This window comes from Penicillium macrosclerotiorum, assembly GCF_028827735.1.
Source record: "Penicillium macrosclerotiorum strain IBT 26536 chromosome Unknown utg000006l_segment0_segment0, whole genome shotgun sequence".
Taxonomy (NCBI): domain Eukaryota; kingdom Fungi; phylum Ascomycota; class Eurotiomycetes; order Eurotiales; family Aspergillaceae; genus Penicillium; species Penicillium macrosclerotiorum.
Genome location: NW_026643085.1, coordinates 3,215,591 through 3,237,955, shown reverse-complemented (window position 1 = coordinate 3,237,955; position 22,365 = coordinate 3,215,591). Strand labels below are relative to the sequence as shown.

The 22,365-nt window shown below is 51.9% G+C and overlaps 9 protein-coding genes across 9 annotated transcripts; 7 read left to right on the top strand and 2 right to left on the bottom strand.

Moving 5' to 3' along the window:
* Positions 1-330: 330 nt before the first annotated feature.
* On the top strand, positions 331-609 carry N7462_006440 (uncharacterized protein; the record flags this gene model as incomplete). Its single annotated transcript, XM_057078158.1, is given in 2 exon segments — positions 331-438; positions 457-609. The coding sequence occupies 2 exon segments, from the start codon at positions 331-333 to the stop codon at positions 607-609; spliced, it is 261 nt and encodes an 86-aa protein (XP_056933738.1).
* A 277-nt stretch (positions 610-886) lies between these two features.
* Positions 887-3,076, top strand: N7462_006439 (type I 3-dehydroquinate dehydratase; the record flags this gene model as incomplete). The annotated part of the gene is made up of 1 exon (XM_057078157.1): positions 887-3,076. The coding sequence occupies one exon, from the start codon at positions 887-889 to the stop codon at positions 3,074-3,076; it is 2,190 nt and encodes a 729-aa protein (XP_056933737.1).
* Positions 3,077-6,336: 3,260 nt separating this feature from the next.
* N7462_006438 (transcription factor domain-containing protein) lies at positions 6,337-9,324 on the top strand (the record flags this gene model as incomplete). The annotated part of the gene is made up of 5 exons (XM_057078156.1): positions 6,337-6,571; positions 6,673-7,141; positions 7,210-7,385; positions 7,448-8,495; positions 8,577-9,324. The coding sequence occupies 5 exons, from the start codon at positions 6,337-6,339 to the stop codon at positions 9,322-9,324; spliced, it is 2,676 nt and encodes an 891-aa protein (XP_056933736.1).
* A 1,698-nt stretch (positions 9,325-11,022) lies between these two features.
* On the bottom strand, positions 11,023-11,302 carry N7462_006437 (uncharacterized protein; the record flags this gene model as incomplete). The annotated part of the gene is made up of 2 exons (XM_057078155.1): positions 11,023-11,107; positions 11,151-11,302. 2 exons carry the CDS (start codon positions 11,300-11,302, stop codon positions 11,023-11,025), a joined length of 237 nt encoding a protein of 78 aa, XP_056933735.1.
* A 189-nt stretch (positions 11,303-11,491) lies between these two features.
* N7462_006436 (uncharacterized protein) lies at positions 11,492-12,967 on the top strand (the record flags this gene model as incomplete). Its single annotated transcript, XM_057078154.1, has 2 exons — positions 11,492-12,137; positions 12,876-12,967. 2 exons carry the CDS (start codon positions 11,492-11,494, stop codon positions 12,965-12,967), a joined length of 738 nt encoding a protein of 245 aa, XP_056933734.1.
* A 1,093-nt stretch (positions 12,968-14,060) lies between these two features.
* On the bottom strand, positions 14,061-15,729 carry N7462_006435 (uncharacterized protein; the record flags this gene model as incomplete). Its single annotated transcript, XM_057078153.1, has 2 exons — positions 14,061-15,309; positions 15,377-15,729. 2 exons carry the CDS (start codon positions 15,727-15,729, stop codon positions 14,061-14,063), a joined length of 1,602 nt encoding a protein of 533 aa, XP_056933733.1.
* An 886-nt stretch (positions 15,730-16,615) lies between these two features.
* Positions 16,616-18,386, top strand: N7462_006434 (uncharacterized protein; the record flags this gene model as incomplete). Its single annotated transcript, XM_057078152.1, has 5 exons — positions 16,616-16,852; positions 16,910-17,008; positions 17,070-17,148; positions 17,200-17,426; positions 17,478-18,386. The coding sequence occupies 5 exons, from the start codon at positions 16,616-16,618 to the stop codon at positions 18,384-18,386; spliced, it is 1,551 nt and encodes a 516-aa protein (XP_056933732.1).
* A 1,528-nt stretch (positions 18,387-19,914) lies between these two features.
* N7462_006433 (uncharacterized protein) lies at positions 19,915-20,311 on the top strand (the record flags this gene model as incomplete). The annotated part of the gene is made up of 2 exons (XM_057078151.1): positions 19,915-20,104; positions 20,142-20,311. The coding sequence occupies 2 exons, from the start codon at positions 19,915-19,917 to the stop codon at positions 20,309-20,311; spliced, it is 360 nt and encodes a 119-aa protein (XP_056933731.1).
* A 144-nt stretch (positions 20,312-20,455) lies between these two features.
* On the top strand, positions 20,456-22,090 carry N7462_006432 (uncharacterized protein; the record flags this gene model as incomplete). The annotated part of the gene is made up of 1 exon (XM_057078150.1): positions 20,456-22,090. One exon carries the CDS (start codon positions 20,456-20,458, stop codon positions 22,088-22,090), a length of 1,635 nt encoding a protein of 544 aa, XP_056933730.1.
* Positions 22,091-22,365: the final 275 nt, after the last annotated feature.

Genomic DNA, 22,365 nt, shown 5'->3' with positions numbered 1-22,365 from the left:
GCGTCCGGGCCATTGTCAAGGATGTGTGACCTTGGGGCCCTGTGGCCTGAGGTTAATACGATTATTTCCCATGCGCCGAGGTATATAGTTCGTCAAGATCGATCCCAGTGGAATCAAACAGATGCTTCATTAAAGGGGGGAAATTATGGAATCAGCCTAATGAAACCTCATGCCCCTATATGCAACCCATTTGACACAATCCTTTCCCTTTTTCGGAGCCGGACTGCCCGATAGTTGGCCACCCCCAAACCCCCCAAACCGAACGATGCCCCCGTCCGGCGCCGCTCATTGGCGGAGAAATGCTTCCCCGTGTTCCCCCGCGCGCCCCAGATGGATCCTCGCGCCGCTGCGCATTGGAATGTCCGCGATTTCTTCTTCCACCAGGTCTTTCAATGCCGTGGATACGTGGATACCCTGCTTCGCCAGCAGGGCCACCCCGTATTAAACTCTATCTAGCCTGCAATTGACGTCCTGATTCATCCTCCTACTCCTCGCCGCACTTCACCCGGATTGACCTCGATTCCTACGCTCGATTCCTACGCTCGGCCAAACGCCGCTCGGTCTATGCGCCGCGGGTACTACTTGCTCTGTGCTACGCCGTCGCGCTGATATTCGCTTTTTCCCTTTACACCCACACACTTACGCTCGCCTACCCACAGCCCCTCCCCCCTTCCTCTCCTTTTTGCCGTCGCACGCGTCCCTGTTCTGGCGAATAAAGACCTCGCCTTCCCTTGTCGCCGCGGTTCGGGCTTCGGTGTCCCTCTTGTTGAGCTGGAAACCGCCCCGTCGCTCTTTCTCGTGTGACCCGTGGATGGTTCGGACCGCCGCCTGGGGAGACTGTTGCTGATCGCCCAAGTATGAAAACGCCTAGGCTTGCTATGCGATGATGCCAACTGCCCTGCCGCCCATGGCGACGCCGCTGCTTGACGACTCCGCTGCCGTTTCCACGGCCCTGAAGGACCCGGGCGCTCATACTTCCCCTAACTCTGCCCCCGTGGCTGCTCCTACGGCCGCTGGCGCTCCAAGCAACAATGCCTCTTCCACCCTGAATGTTGCTCCGTTCATCGTGAATCCCGCCTCTGCGTCGTCGCCCCAAAATCATGATACTCCACCTGTTACGCCGCCACCGGATACGCCCGCGGGGACTATAGTCATTGTGTTCGGGGCTGGCCAGGAACATATCGTACATATGGTCGCGGAAGTGCTCGGAAAGCCGTGGACGACGGAGATCGAATTATCAACATTGACCAGGGCCAGTGATGTCGTGGTGGCGGGCGTCCTGGCGCATGATCTTGGTCGGAGCTTGCAGGGCTGTGACCGGTCTGTGCTGGTCTTGATCAATACGCACTGTGTGGAGGATGGATCTGCACCGGAGGACCAGCTCAGCGAAGTCTGCGACTATGAGTTCCTGTATTCGCGGACGCCCTTTCTCCGCCGCGACTTGACCCGGTTCCTCTCGTTAATTCTGGGTCAGACTCGGCCGCATGAAGACCTGCGCACCAAGACGCGAACGAATTTTATTTCGACAACATTTCCGGACGTTCATGCGGCACTGCCCAATTTAGATATCCTGTCCGTTGGATCGGATGCCGTCGAGATTCGTGTGGACTTGCTAGTCGAGCCTACGTCGGACGGTGCTCCGGCGGGCTCGGTGCCGAGTCTGAAATACGTGGGCCAGCAATTGATGCTACTGAGGCAACATACGGAATTACCAATTATATTTACAACACGTTGTACTAAAGAGAATGGGAAGTTCCCCGTGGATGACCCCATGCTCTTCTACAAGTATCTGCGGCGGGCCATTCAGTGGGGAGTCGAGTATGTGGATGTGGAACTGTGGCTTCCGGAGGAAATTCGACGGCGGCTGGCGGAGGTCAAGGGCCATAGTATTATCATGTCTGCTTTCCATGATTTCTCCGGAACGTGGAATTGGACTTCGCCGGAGGCCCAGCGCGTCTTCACGGAAAGCGCCAAGTACGGTGACATTGTCAAGATGATCGCCATGGTTTCGACTATCGAGGAGAACTATCAACTGGAGTACTTCCGGTCCACTATCAAGAGTCAGGGCCCTGGTCCGCTCCTGTCTGCCGTCAACATGGGCCAAACGGGCCAGCTCTCGCGAGCCCTGAACACCGTCTTCTCTCCGATCACTCACCCTCTTCTCCCCATGATTGCGGCCCCCGGCCAGCTGACTGCCGCCGAGATCAACGAGGCATTGCATATCATGGGTCAATTGCCCAAACGCGATCTGTACGCCGTCGGCTCGTTTCGGTCAACCCCCCACTCCATGTTCATGGAGAAGTGTATGAATGAGCTCGGTCTGCCGCACACGTTTAGCTCCATCGACCGCGGCCCTAAGGGCTCCATGGAAGCCGTGCTCATGCAACCGCAATTTGGGGGCGCTTCGCTCAATCCGCCCATCCCCAGCTCAACATCGTACCTCCCCGCCGTCAGCGAGGCCGCCCGCGCCATCGGGCTCATCGACACCATCGCACTGTCCACGTCCACCGATTCCGGTAGCGCCCGCTTCATCGGCGAAAACGCTGCCTGGAAAGGTATCCGCGCTACGCTGACCCGCGAATACGTCCCCTCGGCGTACCGCGGCCGTGCAGCAATCATCCTGGCCGGCTCGGAGACCGATGCATCCGCCGCGATCTATGCCCTGCGCAGCCTCGGCGTCGGCGCTATTTACACCGTCGGCTTCAAAGCCGTCGGTCCGCTTGCCGCCGGCCTCGAGCCCTTCACGTCTATTCAGTCCGTCAAGCTGGTCGAGCAGCCATTCGTCATCGTCTCAGCTCTGCCACCCGAGAAGTCCCTGCTCGTCCAGCCGCTGCTGCGTCACTACCGCGCCAACGGCCGCTCCTCGCCACCGTCGACGCGGGGTAAGGTGTACTTGGATTTGACAAGCGGGCCGCGGAAGGGCGATCCGCTGGGCGTCGCAACCAGCGCTGGGTGGACGGCGTACGGATCGGAGGACGTCAGCGCCTGGACGACGGTAGCGACGCTACGACTATTGGTCGGGCAGAATGTGCCGTTCGACTTTGTGCGCATGGCGTCCGGCCGCCCGTTGTTTTAGTCTCTAGTGTCTAGCAGTCTAGCCTAGCACTGGGAAAATTGTAGCGGGGCGAGTGAGAGGGTGGGAGGGCTCTTTTTTGCTTCTTCATAACGTGCCTCTTTTTTTTTATTCTCGATATTTACCCCTTCTCTCTCTCTCTCTCTCTCTCTCTCTCTCTCTCTCTCTCTCTCCTCGCCTGTCTTGTATGTGTCTGGATATCTAGATGACTACGGCCCGACGGGACTTGCTTGTCGTGTCCGTCATCTGATGCTCAGCCCGTGTTCCTGGAGTCTGGATCTGGATTCGTGGATTGGATTGGACTGGACTGGGTATATTCTATATTCGAGCCTGATATTACAATGCATTTCTAGAATATTTTTTTTTCTCTTCTGGATGCAAACCCAGGTCTATGAACGGTCTCTGCAGTCTGCAACCCCGGTTTGCCGATCACGAGTCAGCTAAAACATTACAAGAAGAAAAGATACAAAAAAGGGAAAAGGAAAAGGAAAAAAAGGGACGGGTCTTCCTGTATGAGTAAATCCCTGCTCCTCTTCCCTCTCTGTACTTTTTCCGTTATTATTGTAGTTAGTTAGGGGGTTCCGGGGCCCCGCCTCTCCATATACGCCGCTTTTATCTGCGCCCCAGAAATCCGGGGTTCCATAATTGGTTGGTTGCAGGTGGTTTTGGTGCTGCTCGACGTCGGGGGTCCCGGCGCTTGTCATGCACAACATCCCTCACACACAAGACCCCCTCCTTCCACAGAATGAGTCTCTTTCTGTCTGTCTGTCACCTCGCGCGAAGAGGATGGCCGGCGGGCGGAGGAGTTGGGCTGGTGATGATCCAAGCCCCAAGCCGTCACGGATGGCGCAGCGCCCCGGGCCTAATCCAGCCAGGCCACTAAATCATTGATCGTCGCCGATCGGGCCGTTTTGCTGGTCCTTACTGCCTGGACAGAAATAGAGTCGGGCTAGGTCTGTAGATGACAATAGATGAGAGATCATAGTTCATGGATCATCGATCATGATCGGGGAGCCAGACGAGGGTGGGCCGGGGGTTGGGAAGGAGGGGGGAGGAAGGTGGAGGTAGAGGGAGAAGAAAGAGGCCATGAGGCATTAACCCTGGGATGCGAGTGGCCTGCACTAGATGTTATGCGGAGCATGTCGTGCAGACGAGGCTTGGGACTACGTGGTTCCTCTGTCCCTGCTGTCCTGGATCGGGGGTCTCGGGAGGAGAAGAGGGTCTGGGCAGATCATGGCGCAGGAGGGTTAGGGTTGATACTCGAGTATGCTTTTTACGAGTCTGCTGGACGCTGCAGGCTTTCCCCTCGGTTGGATAAATGCTTGTTCGCCGTTTTTACCCTGTTAAGACGTGCATTTCTTCAGGCTTGCAGGCCTGCAGGACTTGGACAATGCCGGACAGGGGTGGGATCAAGTACGGGGTAGGACTTGGGTCTCTTGGCTGTCTTTGGCTACTTTTCTTCTATACAGTATACCCTGTGTACTGGGTATCCAGGGTATCCCGGGTATCCAGGGTATATACTATGGCCAACCCGGGTTGAAGAGGGAAAGGGTTTCCGGTCGGGAGTCCCCTACTCTCATTCTCAGTCATACTCCATTCAGACTCCAGTCGTGTTTTCGTGGAGTCGGATGGAAATGCAGGAGATTTTCACTGGTCATCTTTGGCTCTGTTAGTTCCTGTTCGCCTTGACTCCCCACTGGCAAGTCCCCCGTTTCCAATGCAGTATGCCAGGTCGTCGATCCAGGAGGGCGGGGGGAGCCAAACAGGATGGACAGGGACCAGGAACTCGAATACGAGTAGCCCAGTCAGTCCCCCGCCGGGCGCTTAGGTGTTCCTTCATCTCTGGAGCGGTGTTTCAGGGAAGCCGATCTGGAGATTCAGTAGTCCCAAAGGAGGACACGGGGAGAAAGGAGGGAGGTGCTGACGCACATTCTGCACCGAAACCCTGCAAGACACGCTTCTCGGCGACCGGACGGACACCGCGATGTCAGAAACGGGGACAGGGAACGGGGTTGAGCGGTGGCTTTCGACTCGCTGCAGGCCGACGAGGGCCATGCAGACCAGGTACCAGGTTGTGAGCGGTCCCTGCCTCGTGATGGAAGGTGGAGCGGAGCGAGGAGCGAATGAGAAGGGGAAGGGGCAGTTGAGGAGGCGCACAGGAGAAGAGCAGCCAGGACTCCTCATGCTTGTTATTGTACCTGTTATTGTACGCCTTCGTCTTCTGATTCCGAACATTGTGGATGTGATGGCGAGTCCGGTCGTCTCGGCAGATGCACGAAACCCTTACGGCGAAGAAAACAGCAATTGCCCCGAGACTAAGGGGAGGGTCTCATAAATCCAGATTAGTATACCGTGGGGATTGTTGATTACGCTATAGGTTAATTGCGTTTCGGGAACCCTTTTATTTAAGGGCTCTTTAGTTTGCGTCTGGGGATTTCATAGAATGGGGAGGAATCGATGATCGCTGGCCCTCGAAGCGGATTGGAATACAGCCCAGGACCTAAGATGCCCACTAAAAACGACTCGGTGGATCCGAAGTCAATGCATGCCGCAATCCGCAGCGCAGGACTAAAACTAGTCCACGGCTGTTTCTCGGCTCAGGGAAGCTTCAATTCTGGGGCCAAGTCCCCCAAGGAGAGGAGGGGGGCAAGTTCTTTAAGCTAGACGGTACATTATTAACGTGAATCTTATTGATCTACCTATTATTGATAAATATGTGTCTGAGTATGAGTCTGAATATGTGTGTTAGGGATGTATGCATCTACCGAGGCCACGCAGCAGATGCTGTCGAGCAGGAATATAGTTCCTTGGTCGCCCAACTCGTGGCTCGACAAAGAATAACTCCGGTGGCACTTCTCCGCACTTCCTCCACGTTCCCGCTTGCACGCTTCGAGAAGTCCCCCCTGCTGCTTCGGCTACGACCTTGTTTTTTTTGGTTTCCTTTTATTTTATTTTTTTCTTTTCTTACTTGAGACTGGAATGACTAGAGCACTCCAGAACTTTGCACGAGACGGCACTAGATCACCTTTAGCCCTGCGGAGTGGTCACTGCCGAGTGGTGAAGACTCCAGACCTCCACGACCTCTTATTTCCCCATTTTTCCCCAGGCGCTTTAACTTTGTTTTCTCTTTAGCCTCCTCCTCTTCTTCTCTCCTCCCTCCTTCTTTCCCCCCAACTTCGCTCTGCTCTCTTACCTCCTCTCTCTTCTCTTCTCTTCCTTCCCTTTTCACCCCATTCCTCATGTCTCCCTCCTGAATACATTCAATGCGCGATGTCTCGTCCGCAGGTCAGCATCGACCGTCTGACGCCGCGCCGCGCGACGGCCGAACCGCGCGAGGCGATGAATTGCAAGTCTTGTCGCAAGCGAAAGGTTCAGTGCCCGAGTTCATTATGCTCACGACCGCCTGCTCAAATTTCTCCAGATCAAATGCAATCGTTTACGCCCGAGTTGCGAGGCCTGCAAGGTCTTTCAGTGTCCTTGTGTATATGGTGAGTGTCTGTCGGGGCCCCGAGGCCGGAGACATCTCCCCCCCCCCCCCTCCCGCGGCCTTACATATCCGGTCACGCAACATGGTCTGATCCAACTCGACGGCGCAACAGATGCAATCCCCAAAAAACGCGGCCCTAAAACCGATGTCCTCGAGGCGCTGCTCAAGCGAGTTGACGGGCTCGAGAGGAGGCTCCAGGACGAGAAGAATCCCATCTCGCCCACCTCCCCAGACAAGACCCCCGACGATCTCCCGCTGCAGCAAATTCCCCGCCGCAACACCATCGAATCATCCTCATTCCAGCCATATTCTCCTGTCGACGCGCGCCCGACACTCACATCGCCCGGGTCGCAGAATCCAGAGCCTTTTCCCCGGCCGACCGGGCATGGACCCTCCCCCGGCCTGCCACCGTCAGCCCCACCACAAAATGGACCCTTGTCCGAGATTCTACTAGATGCGTACTTTGCGCGACTCCACGGCAAGCCCTTCTACGTTCTGGACGAGGCGAGCACTCGACAGCGCTACCAGTTGAGTCAATTGCCGCCACATCTATGCATGGCGATATCGGCGATGACTCTGAGGTGAGCCTCTTCCCCGACCGGCCACGAGGCCCAAAGCCAAAGCAAAGTCTCTAATCAGAGCCTGCCAGATACACCCATGTCGGCCAGCCCGAACAATCCCTGATATTGGGACTCGAGGCTGCTTTACAGGCGCGCCGTATGGTTGATGTGGATAATCCCACTGTGGAGGGCCTGCAGACCTTAGTGCTACTGTCCCAAGCTTTTTTCGCCTATGGTCTGAGCAAGAAAGCGTACATGGTTTTCTGTATGATCTCTCCCCTTTCGTCCCAGATTTGTCTGGTGTGCGCCGGCTCATGATTCACTTAGCAAACTGTGTGGCCATGGTGGTAGCTCTGGACCTGCTCCGCGAGGTGCCATCAAAAGTCAATCTATCCACCACGGAACGTGAGATGCGACGCAGGCTCTTTTGGACGGTCTACCTCCTGGATCGCTTCATCACCTGCGGATCTCGTCGGCCCTGTCTCATCTCAGATCATGCCATTGTCCTGCGTCTTCCGTCCTGGTCACCCCATGCGGCCGGTCTCAACCTGGACGGCGAGCTCTTTCATGTGGGACCGAACATCCAATACTCCGCCGACTCGCGGCGTAAAACCCCCAGCGCAGCCTCCTTACTCATTGACATAACCCGGATCCTGGGGGTCACCAACCGGTATTTGGCCGCCGGTGGTGTCAAGGGGGACTCACACTTCCCGTGGCATGCGCTGTCCAACCTCTCCAAAATCCGACAGGAGCTGGATATCTGGGCCGCAGGGACCCAAGATGTTTTCGCATCCATTGAAGCACTATTCGGACATCCCGAAAGCACCATTCTGCTGCTCAGTAAATTGATCTACCACTTAGTCCACTGCTTGATCTACCGCCCCTTCTTGCCCATCGACTTGGTGGAGCTGAGGGGTACCGGTCAGCATCAATCTTGGCAAATTGAAGCCACCAACCTCTGCTTTTCCCATTCGAATGCCATCGCTGAGCTGGTCGAGCTAGGACGGAACTCTCCTCTGGTTGAGTGGCCAGCCTTTGTCGGCTACTGTGTGTGTACAGCCGGCACGGTTCATGTTCACGGCGTGCATTATAAGGGCCGTGAGGGCGAGGTCTTTTCCTCAAGTGCCGAGTTCTTAACTCGCGAAATGCACCAGCTGGCCTGGTTGCGGAATGCGTGGGCAGGCGTACAGCATCAGCGAGAGCTTCTCCAAACCATTTACACCTGTCACGCCGAGCTTGTACGCAATCTCGCTACCAGCCCCATGCGCTTTTCGCCCGTTTTCCACCTCGAGGACTTCTTGGATAGGTATCCCGGGCTCGCAGTGGATGGGGCTCATGTTCGACTAGTGGATACGGGAGATGAACTGGTTGCAAGGTAAAGCATACGCTCCAGCCATTTTCTGTCTCGTTTGGGGATATGCACACCTCCGTCATACTAACTCAATTTCGTTCCCAGTCCGTCGAGCTTAATGGATCGACAAGACCTTTTCTACCAACGCCCAATGGCACCCCCCTCGTTTCAGACCCCAGGCTTCTATTCCAACGCCCGACCCACACCTCCCCTTCCCTCGTCACAGACCCCGGGATCCGAACGACGGAACTCGCACTCCCAATCGATCTCCAGCAAAACACAACAAACCCCAGGGCCGCTCTCTCCCGCCCTCCACTTCCATCAACCATCCAACAACCACTCTCAACCCTCTCCGTCTCTCTCCTCCATCTTTCCAGTCCACGGTACAACCGATATTACCACCGGGCAAGCTGGAAACGCGCCCACAGACAACAACCATCTCGGCCTCCCCAGCGCTTTCTCACCCTCCGCCTTCGGCTTATCACCGCCTAACTTTCTCTCGGACCCATCCCTTAACATCGCCCCAACTCCCCCTCCAAACCCCCAATACGCAATCTTTCCCTTCGACGCATCCCATGCCAACCTCAACGGGGCAAGTCAGTCAGGCCCTGGAGGCACCGCGCTCACGCCGGGCGCTCAATCCCAGACTAGTGGCTCGCACACGGCGGGCAGCGAAACAGGCAATCTTGAAAAGGACCCATTCCTGAGCCTGCTGGAGCAGCTCGCTGAGAACGAGAACTCGCAGGGCGGGCCCAGCGAGCTGGACTTCTTCTTGACTGGTGCCGTTGACCAAGAGGCGGATATTGGACCCTCCACTGATGCGAAGGGAGACGGGAGGCCCTCGGAACTGTAACATATCCTGGCCGGCGTTTGGGGGTGGGAAATGCGGGGTGGGGAAATAATTCTTCTCTGATTTGTACATACCCTGTCCTGGACATACCTTGTATATAATGCGCAAAGTACGAGAACCGGTTGGTGGCGTACTAGGGTTTCTCGGTCTGTTTGGCCTGGAATCAAACTTGTCCGAGTTGGGCTGGATGTCTTGTGACGGGCCCATTATCTTCTATTCAACCTTGAAAACCACTACCATCTAATTGGGAATGAACATACCTGTCATAAGTACCACTTCATTTCTGGTGAACAAAAATTTGATATATGGGCATCTGCATGCACTCATAGATCTTGAATATTTAGTTAGTGATAGTACTAGATCACGAAAATGTTACGAAGCCCCCAGATGGTCGGTTCATAGGAATTTTTGGTTAATAGATTTTAATTTCTGCTTATAAAACATAACAGCCCGGGTGGTCTAGTGGTATGATTCGCGCTTAGGGTTACACCCCAAGCATAATTGCGCGAGGTCCCGCGTTCGATCCGCGGCTCGGGCCTGTTCTACTTCTTTTTTTTATTTGGTTAGAGTCTCTTTAATCTCCCTCCATATACATACATACATGCATATAATATAAAACACAAGCAAGCCCCAGGGGCTGGGACCTTTAACCCGGCGCAGGACATATCACCTAGATACAATCTACCCTCCTTGGGTTAGGACCTTCTAACTAGGAATCTACTAGGAATCCACTAATCTTTCTTGATAGAAAGATATAATAATAGCCCATCTTATGAACAGAGAGATCCCTTTTTTTACCTGATCGAAAACTACCACTATTTAATGTACTTGGGGGGGGAGGATTTAAACCTTAAATTCAGGGCCCCCTTCCCCCGGAGCATGGCGAGAATATATTTATGATATATTTCATGGCTTCAAGTCATTCGGTGATGGCCACCAATGAATGATGTTGGTCATAACCTCTATGTTTATTATCCTTTGGCTAAACGAAGGAAAAATCTCGCTAGCTTTATACAGATATAGTCCGTAGGGTGGCCTGAAAACCCCGTACTGACACTAGTGGCGGGGTCCCCGAAAGCTTTAGCGAGCTTACTTTCAGCTCCGCTTTCATAAGGCAAGGATCACCATCCACTTGATAAGCAAAAATAAGCTATTGATTTAGATTTGGTAGGGCTGAGTACTTTTGCCCATCCTAAATATGAGTCCCTTTCATTCACGACAAGCTTTTAGAGGAGATCGCCAGTAGTAAGCTTACATCAATCTCACCTATACATAAAAGACCGGCTTACAGTTCGAATACGGTGGCGCATACAAAGGCTGAAAAGCTTCCATCTTGTCTTTTTTCACATCTTCCCCTTTTCCCTCTGATGGGCCAGACAATGGCTCTTACACCCACAGATCGAGGTGCATAGCCATGATGAGTAAGAGCTAGTGATGAGATGGATAATGTCAAACGGATAAGTGCCGATGAAAGCGAGTTGTTGAGGCACAAGAGTATAGGTCCCAAAAATTGAGAATCACATCACACAGAGTCATCGAGCTCCGGTGCATGCTGTCTCTTCCTTATAATAGAGGCCATATACTCCTCCTAGTCGAGCGTAACCGTCGACAATTTCTTTTCGCATTGGCCTCATTAGTCACGACCATGATGCCGTAAAAAGTCAGTCTGGTTTCGTTCGCTACTTCTTTCTTCTATTTTCCTCACGCTTTGAGCGCCGATGGGTGGAGCTGCACCGCAGGCATGTGTGCACCAATCCAACAGGATTGCCTCGATGCCGCCAGCGCGCTATGGAACAGTCTTCGATTATGCGAGGGCTATGTGCGCATACCAGCCGGCACCACTGCCCATCCGGGACATACAGAGACGGTCGGGAGCTGCGAGGTTTGGGTCGCTGCGACTGCGAACGCATATCCCCTGGACTTGCAGGAAGCTGAGGCCATGTTCGGCTTGACTGCGTTGCTGGGGGCGTGCCCCGTACATGGGGCACTGCGGACGGAACCAAGTCGGGAGGTTGGGAGGTGGGAACGCGACCACCGTGGTTGGATTCGAAGAAGAAGCGAGAAGAGCCAGAGCCAGCTTTGCCGCCGACGCGGGTTCACGCTAAGGATATAACGAAACGACAGAGCTGCCACTCCCCGACACGTCCCTGTGACTATAAAGCCTTGCCAGATGCGGCGCCTACAATCCTATGGCGGCTCCATCCCGCTCAGTATAGACTCGGAGACCGTGAACGAGATGGCGAGAAATCTCGCCACGGCCGTCATCACGGACAAAACCGTCAACCGGTACACCGTCAATAACCAAATCTCACCCACCCGCGTTTTCACCGTCGTCTTGGAGGATATTGGCGAGGATTGGCAGGGTCTTCGAGAGATTAACAACTACCAGCTCAGCTCGCTTCAAGATGTAATCGCCGGCTCCATTGACTATCTAGCGCGTGAGGGCGCTGTGTCTTGTTTGAACGACCTTAACCGCGTCAACGACTATTCGACCGGCTATGCTTACATTAAGGGTCTCATCTGGAACTCGGAGCCCCTGACGGCCATGAAAACCGACCTCTGCAACTATGGTAGCACGAGCACCACGCGGCGCGCCGTCGAAAATGCTACCTCGCTAGACGTGCCCGTGACGGAAGAGCTCTGGTTGAGACGGATCACAGGACAGACGGACCCCAACCTAACACCAGCTAAGAACAATGGAATACTGTCAATAGGCCACGTACTAGAAGTTATTCAATCCGGAGGGGCCAGATTTGAGTACTATCACTGGTTTCGCTACGGCAGCGGGGGTCAGGGCGAGCAAATCGAGCTAGAAGGTATGCAATTAGGTCGAGTAGGCTGGTTAAACCCGCGAACAATCATATGAAGTGAAGACTAAGCTGAGCTATCCGGCAACTATTGCAGTGGCGTTCCTAGCTGGCACGGATCCTGAATCGATAAAACCTTACAACAACGCGCTGAACACCGCTTCATCGTGATGCATATACACTTCCGCCGCAGAAACAAGAACTTTGGAATTCAGCAGATTAATTTCCGTCACGGAACGGAGCTGCGAAAGGTGCAAGGAGGGAAAAACCCCATTGTGAGTGCACTTACTCTCCTCTATCCTAGATTTTGGACAGCAAGTGACTGATGCGATGATTCCCCTCCCCGTCATTTAGTACCGTGTCTATCGCCCTGAAGCTGAGAACAGCGGGTCTGGGACTCGGGTGTTGGAATGTCCGACGGTGCCCTGGTGTCCGCTCACTGCCGTAGAACCACCGAAGAAGCCATATGATGAGTTCTTGCAGAACTTGGTGAAAGTCATCGGTCTGATCCCTCAACACCTGCTCAGCGGAGACCGATCTGTCAATACCTCCCCCCTCCCCCACACCAGGCTGACCTCGCGACGGGCAACTGGGCACAAGGTTTCCCAAACCAGCCCACCTATGGGAAGGATGGCAAAGCTTATGACCGTGAGTGAACCCCCACGCCGACCCAGGAAATAATTATAGCACCTCTTCCACGGTGTCTTCTCCTCTCCTCTCTGCTCTTGTCAACCAATGCGCTAACAGAGGGCCTGTCCGCCGGAATTCTAGCTGCTGCAGGCGGATTGACCGTTAAAAACAAATTCGTCTCCAACAGGAGGTGGTATGATACTACCTAAGCCAGAAATCGACCTATACCCTGATAGTTGAATTATTCCTATGGAATAATTAGGATATGAGGTTTTGACAGAACTGTAGTACTAGTGGAGACTCTATCGTTTAAGAAGTGAATCAAGACACATGTACATACTTTGATATATAGTTGTTGTATGCTGCATATCGCTTAGCGAGGGATCACCGTAATGAACGACACACACATACACACACACTGTATGGCAGTAACGAATAAAATTGCATTTCCATAGCCTCGGGTCATGCATCCTACATATTTGTGAAGAAGGGAATGTGTTCGTTCTTTTCTTCTACCGTGGGTGCCCCAATATTCTTCTATTGAATGAAGCAGATGCAACCCTCCAAAGAGTCATGAGAGTGAACTTGACACTGATTTTAAGTCGTAATATCTCCAAATATTGGCGTGGCTGTCAGGACTCCTTTGATTTACTGAGCTTCCGGTCTCAATACGCGTACGATGGTCCTACGGAATACCATAGCATAACATTTTATTCTAGAGTTTGATCGGCAGGGGATCGTCGCGATATATAATTTTGTGAGACCATGGGTACTAAATATTATAATTTAAAAAAAGATAGCTTGTAAAGTCAATAGAGCTTAGTATATATATTGTATTTACGAGCTAATTGAAGCCCTAAGTTAAGTCCGGGTTACAACTAGTAGTCTGGACCTTACGCTGGGTCGGAGACTTTGGCCTAAACCCTAATCTAGCGCGGGCTGGGGGTCCGGGTTATATTGAGTTGTGCGGGAGACTACTCTTGAAACGCCTTTTGGCGCACGCAATATATTGATAGTAGGTCTACTAGAATGAAATCGATATCAAAGTGAAACTAAGAGCATTACTTGAGACTCGCTGCTGCCTATGGATTCATAGACGGCGTCGTTACCGAGATATTTCAAAAATTCGATTTGGCGCCTGAGTTATTCTTTTAGATCGTAAGCGGAAGGTTCTCCAGCTTGCTAGCAAAATAGGTTAAACGGGGGAACAAGACTGAATTTTAAATGACTAAACAAAGTCTATTTTTTCTATGAATTCATGGATAATTGCATGTTGATATTTTTACGACAAGTTTATCTGACCTAGATATCGTTGTTCTCCAAATCCAAAACAAGGCCACGCACAAAGCGTCCCACCTGTGCGATATTCTCACCAAGCCAATCCTGGAACTGGTAATCTCTCACATCATCGCTCTTAAAATCAAACAATCCAGACTCTCCATCTGGTCCAAAGCGCATGAATTTCTGGTTCTGGGAATACGGTTCCCACGGTTGCTGCCCGTGAGCAAATGCAGCCCAGAGCCGAGCAACTTCTAAGGACACTCGTTGCGTCGGGGGTGGACAGTTGGAGAACTCGTTGAGATGCATGAGCATTGCACACAGTCCATGGTAGGAGATACCCTGGGTTGGACCTGGGAACGGGGATGGTTCTTCGAAGTGGTAAAGATGGATCTTGTCTCGCCAAGCCTCGGAGTTTCTGGATGCGTTTGCGATACCAACGTGTGAGTAGTTAAACAGCGTATTGCCGACAAGCAGCCGGAAGGCTTTGCGGAATAAGTCCTCCGACTGGAGCTCTCGACTGAATCCAAATTTGACATATAGCTGTTCGGCAAAGTCACTCGGAAGTGCTTCATCAACCAGCTGATGGAAGCGTTCTTGAGATAGACGTCGAAGCAGCCCGTCGAAAATAATTGCCTCGACATTTGTGTCTCCCAAAATGATTTCTTTGCAGCGCGTATTGGCAACATTATCGGCATAAGTCCAGCCTGATTGGAGCAGTTTCCCGTCCTCGGAAGGTCCCATGGCGGCAGGACTGGAGTTCTTCAGTATTTCATCCACACTCAGCGCCCGAAGCTGTTTCAATCGCTCTGAGGGGCTCGCAGTGTTGATTCCGGTCTTCTGGCAGAGCCGCTCCCATTCTTTTTGATAAATCTCCATCGGCAAAGGGCTGAGAATTGGAGCCGCCCCGGACATCATGATTGCCCGATCGAACAGCGCATGTTCGGCCAAAAGGTGCATATGAATGCTGACACTGCCAGCACTCACACCAAAAACAGTGATGTTGGATGGGTCGCCACCGAAGTCTTGGATGTGTCTATTTACCCATTCCAGCGCATTGCGCTGGTCAATAATACCATAATTTCCAACAGGGTGTGTTTTTGAGCCTCCGTTGCTCTCTTGAGCCAGATCTTCGGACGCAGAAAAGCCCAGGGCTCCGAGGCGATAATTGATCGAGACTAAAATTATCGGGGTCTTAGAATCACGCGCATGGGCGACGAGCGCTTGAGGGCGATATCGTGCCACTGAATTGGCGCCAAACGCAAAGCCACCACTAGAGACGAGGTTAGCGCCGACCTCTCGTTGCCAAGCGTAGAGGGTAATTGTTAGGAAAGTCTCACCCATGAATCCAGACCATGACAGGGAGCGGCTTGGCTGCCTGTTGGTCCAAAGATTCCCGAGGAAGTGCAATGTTGAGATTGAGACATTCGAACTCGTCGTCTCCAGGGAGGGGATCATTGCTTCCACCGGAGACCAACACCAATCCGTTCAATTGGTTGCATCGACAACCAAGCCTCGTCGCATCAAAAACACTATCCAGGGAATCCTTTGTCTGGCTATGCGTCCATCGCTTGATGAGGGTTGCGTAGGGGATGCCCCGGAAGAGAGCGATGTCATTATCTTTGTCGACTGTTCCAATTAGCTCTGCGCCGAGCGATGGCGCTTTGAGAGAGATTGTATTCATGTCAGCCATGGCAGAGAAGCAAATCAATCAGAAGCAGCACACCAGTCAAGAAAACGGCTGGGGCACGAATTGGAAGCAAAGAGAGTCCAACGGAAAGGACGAATGCGCTGGATGAACGGGCTGCCTTTAAGTATCCGGATAAACAATACCATCACAGCGTGCGGGGTTGTTCCGCTCTTGGATGAGCTTTATCCAAGGCTCTCCACGGCTAAGCTTTATTCTGCAGACGCACTGGGGGTTCTCCGGAGATCCATCCCCGTCGGACCCGCCGGATGACGGCTAGGAGAGATTTATCAGTCTCTTTAACTGGTACCTTCTTTCAGGCCGAGTCTCGGTCACATTGAAAGGGGTTCATTTTATAAGAATCTCGAGTTTTTTCTCTATCAACGATTCACTGGGCAAGGGTGAACGGTTTTCCGTCCTCGCCAGATTGGAATCTTTAAGCGAGACAAGAGCTACCACTAGTACCGATTTTGAATCGGTGACTGGCTAGTGGCCCCTGGCTTTTCGCCATAGGGCTCTAGATCGATTCACGGGGCCCCGGATAGCTTGTGCGGCAAAACTTCGGCTCCACTTTTGAGGGGGAGTGTGGGGGAAAGTCGACGAAAGTGCCGGGCTGGGGAAATTGCTGCATTTGATAGCTTTACCGCTCGCTAATTACTCGGATAAGGGCTATACCGCTGCGAAAATCTGCTTCTGAGGGGTTTGATGACTCCTCGCATTGTAGGCGAATGCTGAACCCCCCGCGTGCGCGCTGCTATAAAATGGTAGTGGATCCCCGTATTCTTTCAGTTCTCCAGTTTCCCCAGATTTCCCACGGGGTGTCTACCTCCCTCACTGTTTGAATTGCTCCACTTCTCTGATTAATTAATCCGCTGGTCTCGAATTGCCGATCATGGCCTCAGAAGCAAACAAGAATGGAGCGGAGACAATTGAGCTGGAGAACCCAGCGGCCGGTCGGCCTATTGTTCTCTCAGACAAGCTTCAGGATGGCGACCAGGCCCTGGAGATTCTCCAGGGAGAGCTTATTGAATACACACCAGAAGAAGAAAGGAAATTAAGATGGAAGATTGATTACCGCCTTGTCACTATAATGCTGATAGTTAACGGAATCCAATTCGTTGATAAATTGGTATGGAGAAATTCGACAAACACGCATATACTCTCAGAAAGCTAAAGTTTCGCGAAGACAATTTCATACGCAGCAACATATGGCATTGTGACTGAAGCACACTTGGTGGGACAAGAGTACAGTCTTCTCATCACCATTTTTTACATTGGCTATCTGGTAATTCCCCTAAAGCAACTCCAAAGTTACTTGCCATCGATACTGATGCTCAGGAAAATAGGTGGCTCAATACCCGACAAGCTATCTAATGCAGCGCTTTCCCACAGGAAAGTATTTGACTATCAATTTTATTCTTTGGGGTAAGTTGTTTGTTATTGATATACTGGTACAGACCTGACAATTTTTTAAAGGTATTGTCCTTGCTGCGACCGGAAGTGCGACGTCGTTTTCTACACTGGCTGCGGCTCGGTTCTTTCTCGGCGTTTTCGAGTCCTGTCTCAATCCTGGATTTGTCTTGATTTCCTCCGCTTGGTGGAAACGAGAGGAGCAGGCTTCCCGTATTGGTCTGTGGTATAGCGCCAATGGGATGGCCTCCGTCCCAGCTGGTATACTGTTCTATGCTATTGCACACATCGATGTAAGAATCCAGATGGACTGAACTTCAAACAATCCAAGCTAATCCCGATAGGTCGATGGTATGTTTCCATATCAATGGATGTTTATCATCTTTGGTATCTTGACCGTCTTGATTGGAGTCAGCCTGTGGTGGTTGCTTCCTGACACTCCAGCAAATTGCAAATGGCTTGATGAGCGCGAGCGAAAGATCGCTATTCAGCGTCTCAAGGATAATCGGACCGGTGTTAAAAACAGCCACCACAAGAAAGACCAAGTCCTTGAGACGATCACTGACTACCGGGTGTGGATGTTGCTGCTGGCAATCTTCTGCCACAATATGACCAACAGCCTTCAAACAAACTTCACCGGCCTGATAATCAAGGGGTTTGGTTATACCACTTACCAGTCAGTCCTGCTGCAGATTCCAGTCGGTGCTGTCATGGCAGTTTCGATGATTTTGCTTGGCTTTTTCCTTTCATCCAGATGGGGCGAAGGAAAGCAGATTATCTGCATCATCCTGTGTTACGTCCCCGGCATCATTGCCTGTGGCCTTCTTTATGGAGTTCCTATCAAATCCTCCACCCTGGGTGCTCACCTGGCTGCAGTCTACTTGATACCCATGGTTGCACCGGCGGGCGGGTTGATGTATACAATTCTGGCGTCCAACATTGCCGGATACACAAAAAAGACTGTGACTGGCACTTTGTTCTTTTCAGCCTACTGTGTGGCCAATATTATCTCCCCGCAGACTTTTCTGGCATCTGAATCGCCTCGCTATACCACAGGGGTCTTTGTGACATTGGCCTCGTTCATCATCAACATGATTGTGTTTGCAGGTCTATATGTCGTTTACTCTAGGGAAAATACTGCCCGTAAACGTGAGATTGAGGAAAATGGGCAGATGGATGAAGCGAGCGATCTAGCAAACGCATTTTCGGATTTAACGGATCGGCAGAACCGTAGGTTGATTTACAAGCTATAAGAATATTCGAGAACTGCGGGATATTTTACAATTGGAGATGAAGCTTATATAGCCACATATACCCACGCATTATCGGAAAGATGAAATTCCAAATTAAATTCAATAATATTTTGTTTTCGCTTGCTAAAAAACTAGACTTGAACTATAAATACTCCTGTAGGTATGATTCACGCTATGATTGCCGAGCACCGTTGCATATTGTCTGGAAAATTATCCGAACCAAGTCCTTTTTTCACCTGTAGCTTTCTGTCCGGCCCCTCTCCTAGGCTTCCCGTTGAGACAGGCAGCTCAAAGTGCTTATTGATGCTAATATATTCTTCAGGATTTTCTCCGTAGGGGATATTAAGTATATTGACAGTAGGTCGTTCGAAGACAACGGGCTCATTCAAAGTTTTGACTGGATGAAAGATATCTTAGCTTTCTTATCTCCTGAAGTAATAGGACTGGAGCCCGAATTCATCTGAGAGTGAAATGTATTTCATGTTCCCCCTTGCCATGATAGATCATCAAGCGAATAGAAACCCCGGGGGAGTTATGAAGTAGCACAGTACCTTCAGTGACCCTGGATCCAAAAATTACCATAGGTTGTCCTTGCTGGTCCCCTTCATCTCGTTGTTCTCCCTTCGCTCGCAGATCCCACCTCCGTTTTGAAGGCGGCGGTATAAACTCTTTACTAGGCTTCTCTGCCCCGCTATATCGGCCACGCGAAGCGATCCCGGCTCCCCAGCGCAGTCGGATTTCGTAGCCCTCGCATACCACTCCTCTCTTGCTGCATCTTTGACAGGCGGGTCGAGTTTCGTCACACTGGATGCGTTTTCGTTTACACGTCCAGCAACCTTTATGGGAGCGGTGACGGGCGTGTACCGCCTCTTTTCTTCTGTTCTCGGAGACAGGCATGCGTGGGGTGGATATTCAGAAGATCCTCAAAGCGACCGAGGAAAAAGAAAAGAAGTTTTGGAGGTAACGGAGGGGGCGCGTATGCTTCATTCTGTTCATATAGGCCTCTGCTTGGGTATATACCACCTCAAGCGAACTACGGACGCTGATTGGCTGATCAAACTTCTCAGGCGTGAATAAATAGCGCGTTCTAACCCTTGATAGGGAGTGCCTGCCGGGCCAACAGCAAAGACAAGCTGGTATTTGGCCCTCAAAATCCCTCTCAATCAGGGTATTCAACGTGAACCCCTCGTCTTATAGTCGCGATCGCGGTCGGTGACGCTGCTCGGAAGATCTCCACGGTGGAGCTCGGCAGTTTTTGCGACTCAACGCTTTTGGAAGGTACAAGCAAGCGCTGTCGGTTGCCCTAGAGCTCCACGGATGATGTCGCTATCGCCATTTAGGCAAATACTCTGGGTCGGACTATCCCTAGTCTCCGATTTCTCGGACAGCTTTAAATTGGTCAACCCCGGGCGGGCTTCCCCGGACTCGGTGCTGGTAGCGAATCCGCGTGCGCATTGCCACCTTCGGAGGCCGAACGGGAGGACCATGGATGCCCCGGTGTGTCATGGAATCGGGTCCTGCAGGCGACATGCTTCCTCGGCCAGACCAAAATCGCATCAATATTCCCATCGGGCCTGGTGATCGTCACGCGGATGATTCCACCTTTGAGAATGTACGAACGCGCCTTCTGAGAATCGCATTCACCTTCCAGGGCAGGAAAGCGTCTGCCTCGAAGAAGGCACGAGTGGAGCTGGTGATAGCGTGGAAGCTGAAGAATGGTTATTTTGTTTCGCCCAAGATCCAGGCCAATTCCAGGTTCTGGTAACGCCAAGTGGGCCATGCCCGGTGTCCCAGACCAGGTTACCCCTCGAGAGCCACACAACCCCGAAACCCGTGGGGTTCCCCAGAGAGAAGAACACTTCCCCCAGGCCGTTGGGGTTTGGGGGAACGAGGTGTTCAACTTCGTCCTTCTTATTGCCTTATAACCCGTTCCAATATCAGGACCACGCCGTTGAGACTTGGCACGACCCCAGCTCACACAAGTATATCGACAAATTTTGCATTCGGAAATGACCACACGCTATCAGACTTGACACGCCCTCGCTACGATCTCGTCTCAACCATTAGTTATGGACTTGGAAACCGACACAACCCTCAAACCGACCGATCAAAATGTTCAAGATGCCGACGATCTCGCGGCCTTTGGCCATGACCAGAGCTTACAGCGCAAATTCAACATCTGGAGCATGTTAGCTCTCGCTTTTTGCGTCCTTGGCACGTGGTCGACTTTCGCACAAGATCTCTCGGACGGCCTGATCAATGGTGGTCCAGTCTCTATCCTATGGGGTCTTTGCTTGGTTACATTCTGTAACACATGCGTGGCCCTCTCTTTGGGAGAAATCTGTAGCAGCATGCCCACGGCTCTGGGGCAAGCTTACTGGATATTTCGACTGTGGGATTCCCGGTTGGGTCGGTTTGTGTCTTATATGTGCGCGTGGATCAATGTCTTTGGCTGGTGGACTCTCGCAGCCTCTCAAGTCGCCTTCATGACCAACTTCATCCTGGGCATGAAAGTCATGTTCGATGTCAACTGGACCGGCGCGTCAACGGGGTGGCTGGAGTTCGTTGTCTACATAGGATGTGTATTCATCCTGACCCTTGTCAACGTAGTTGGATGCCGACGGGAAAAATTCTTGCCCTGGCTGAACAATTTTGTTGGCGTTTGGTTCTTTGGCCTGTTTTTCGTCTTTTTGTTGGCTCTCCTGATCTCCGTTGGGACCAAGCAGGGCCTTGCTTACCAGCCTGCCAACTTTGTATTTGGCAAGTGGATTAACCAGACCGGCTGGCCAGATGGTGTTGTCTGGTTCATTGGCCTAGTGCAGGCTGCATATGGTCTGACAGCCTTTGATGCTGTGATCCACATGGTAGAAGAAATTCCCGCCCCGAGAAAGAATGCCCCCAAAGTTATTTACCTAGCTGTCATTTCTGGTGCAATCAGTGGCTTTCTTCTGATGATGGTGTGCCTCTTCTGTATCCAGAATGTGAATACAGTGATCAACTCTCCTAGTGGTCTCCCCTTCTTGGAGCTTGTTCAGGAGACTGTTGGAACGAATGGAGCTGCCGTTTTGATAGCCCTTTTCATCACCAACGGACTTGGCCAAGGAGTTAGCATTGTGACAACTGCTTCTCGTTTGACCTGGGGATTTGCCCGTGATGGAGGACTTCCTTTCAGCCAATACCTGAGCTACGTGGACCCCGAATGGAAAGCTCCAGTGCGGGCGCTTTGGTTCCAGGGAATCTTAATTGCTTTGGTTGGTGTTCTGTTCCTGTTTGCTGAGACGGTTCTCAACGCCATTTTGAGCGTGAGCACAATTGCCTTGACTATTTCCTACGGCCTCCCAATCATAACGCTTCTGATGGCCGGACGGCAAAACCTTCCTCCTGGTGGACAATTCAATCTGGGCAGAATCGGAGGTCCGGTGAATTGGGTCAGCATTGTTTACTGCTGCATCACTACCGTCTTTTTCTTCTTCCCGTCCTATCCCAATCCTTCGGGGAGTGATATGAACTACGCTATTGCCGTTTTTGGTGTGATGCTGGTTATCGCTCTTTCCTTCTGGTTTGTTCAAGGTAGCCGGACCTATTTGAACACCGAGGAGTCATCCATTGCGCAGGTGATTCAAGCACAGGATGGGATGGCAAATGAGACTCCCGTCCCTCAGCCGAAAAAGGCGGAGGAAGCAACCTCTCGGCACCGGGAATAGACAATTTATGCAAAGCAGACTGAAGATGTTTCGGATCGGAGTGGAAGGGAAAGTGGCCTTGAAGTCTCGATTTGTGGCAAGGAAAACAAGCATATGATTTTTTTGGTTACTGTATATAGATGGATATAGAGTATATAGAGGATCACCTGGAGAATGTATATGATTATGACTCTTAATTTTATATAAAGAGCCGATAAATTTCGACTTTGACGGAGGTCGGATTATGATTGAGTATTCGAGGTAAAACCAGAGAAATATACAAGTATTCTTAGACT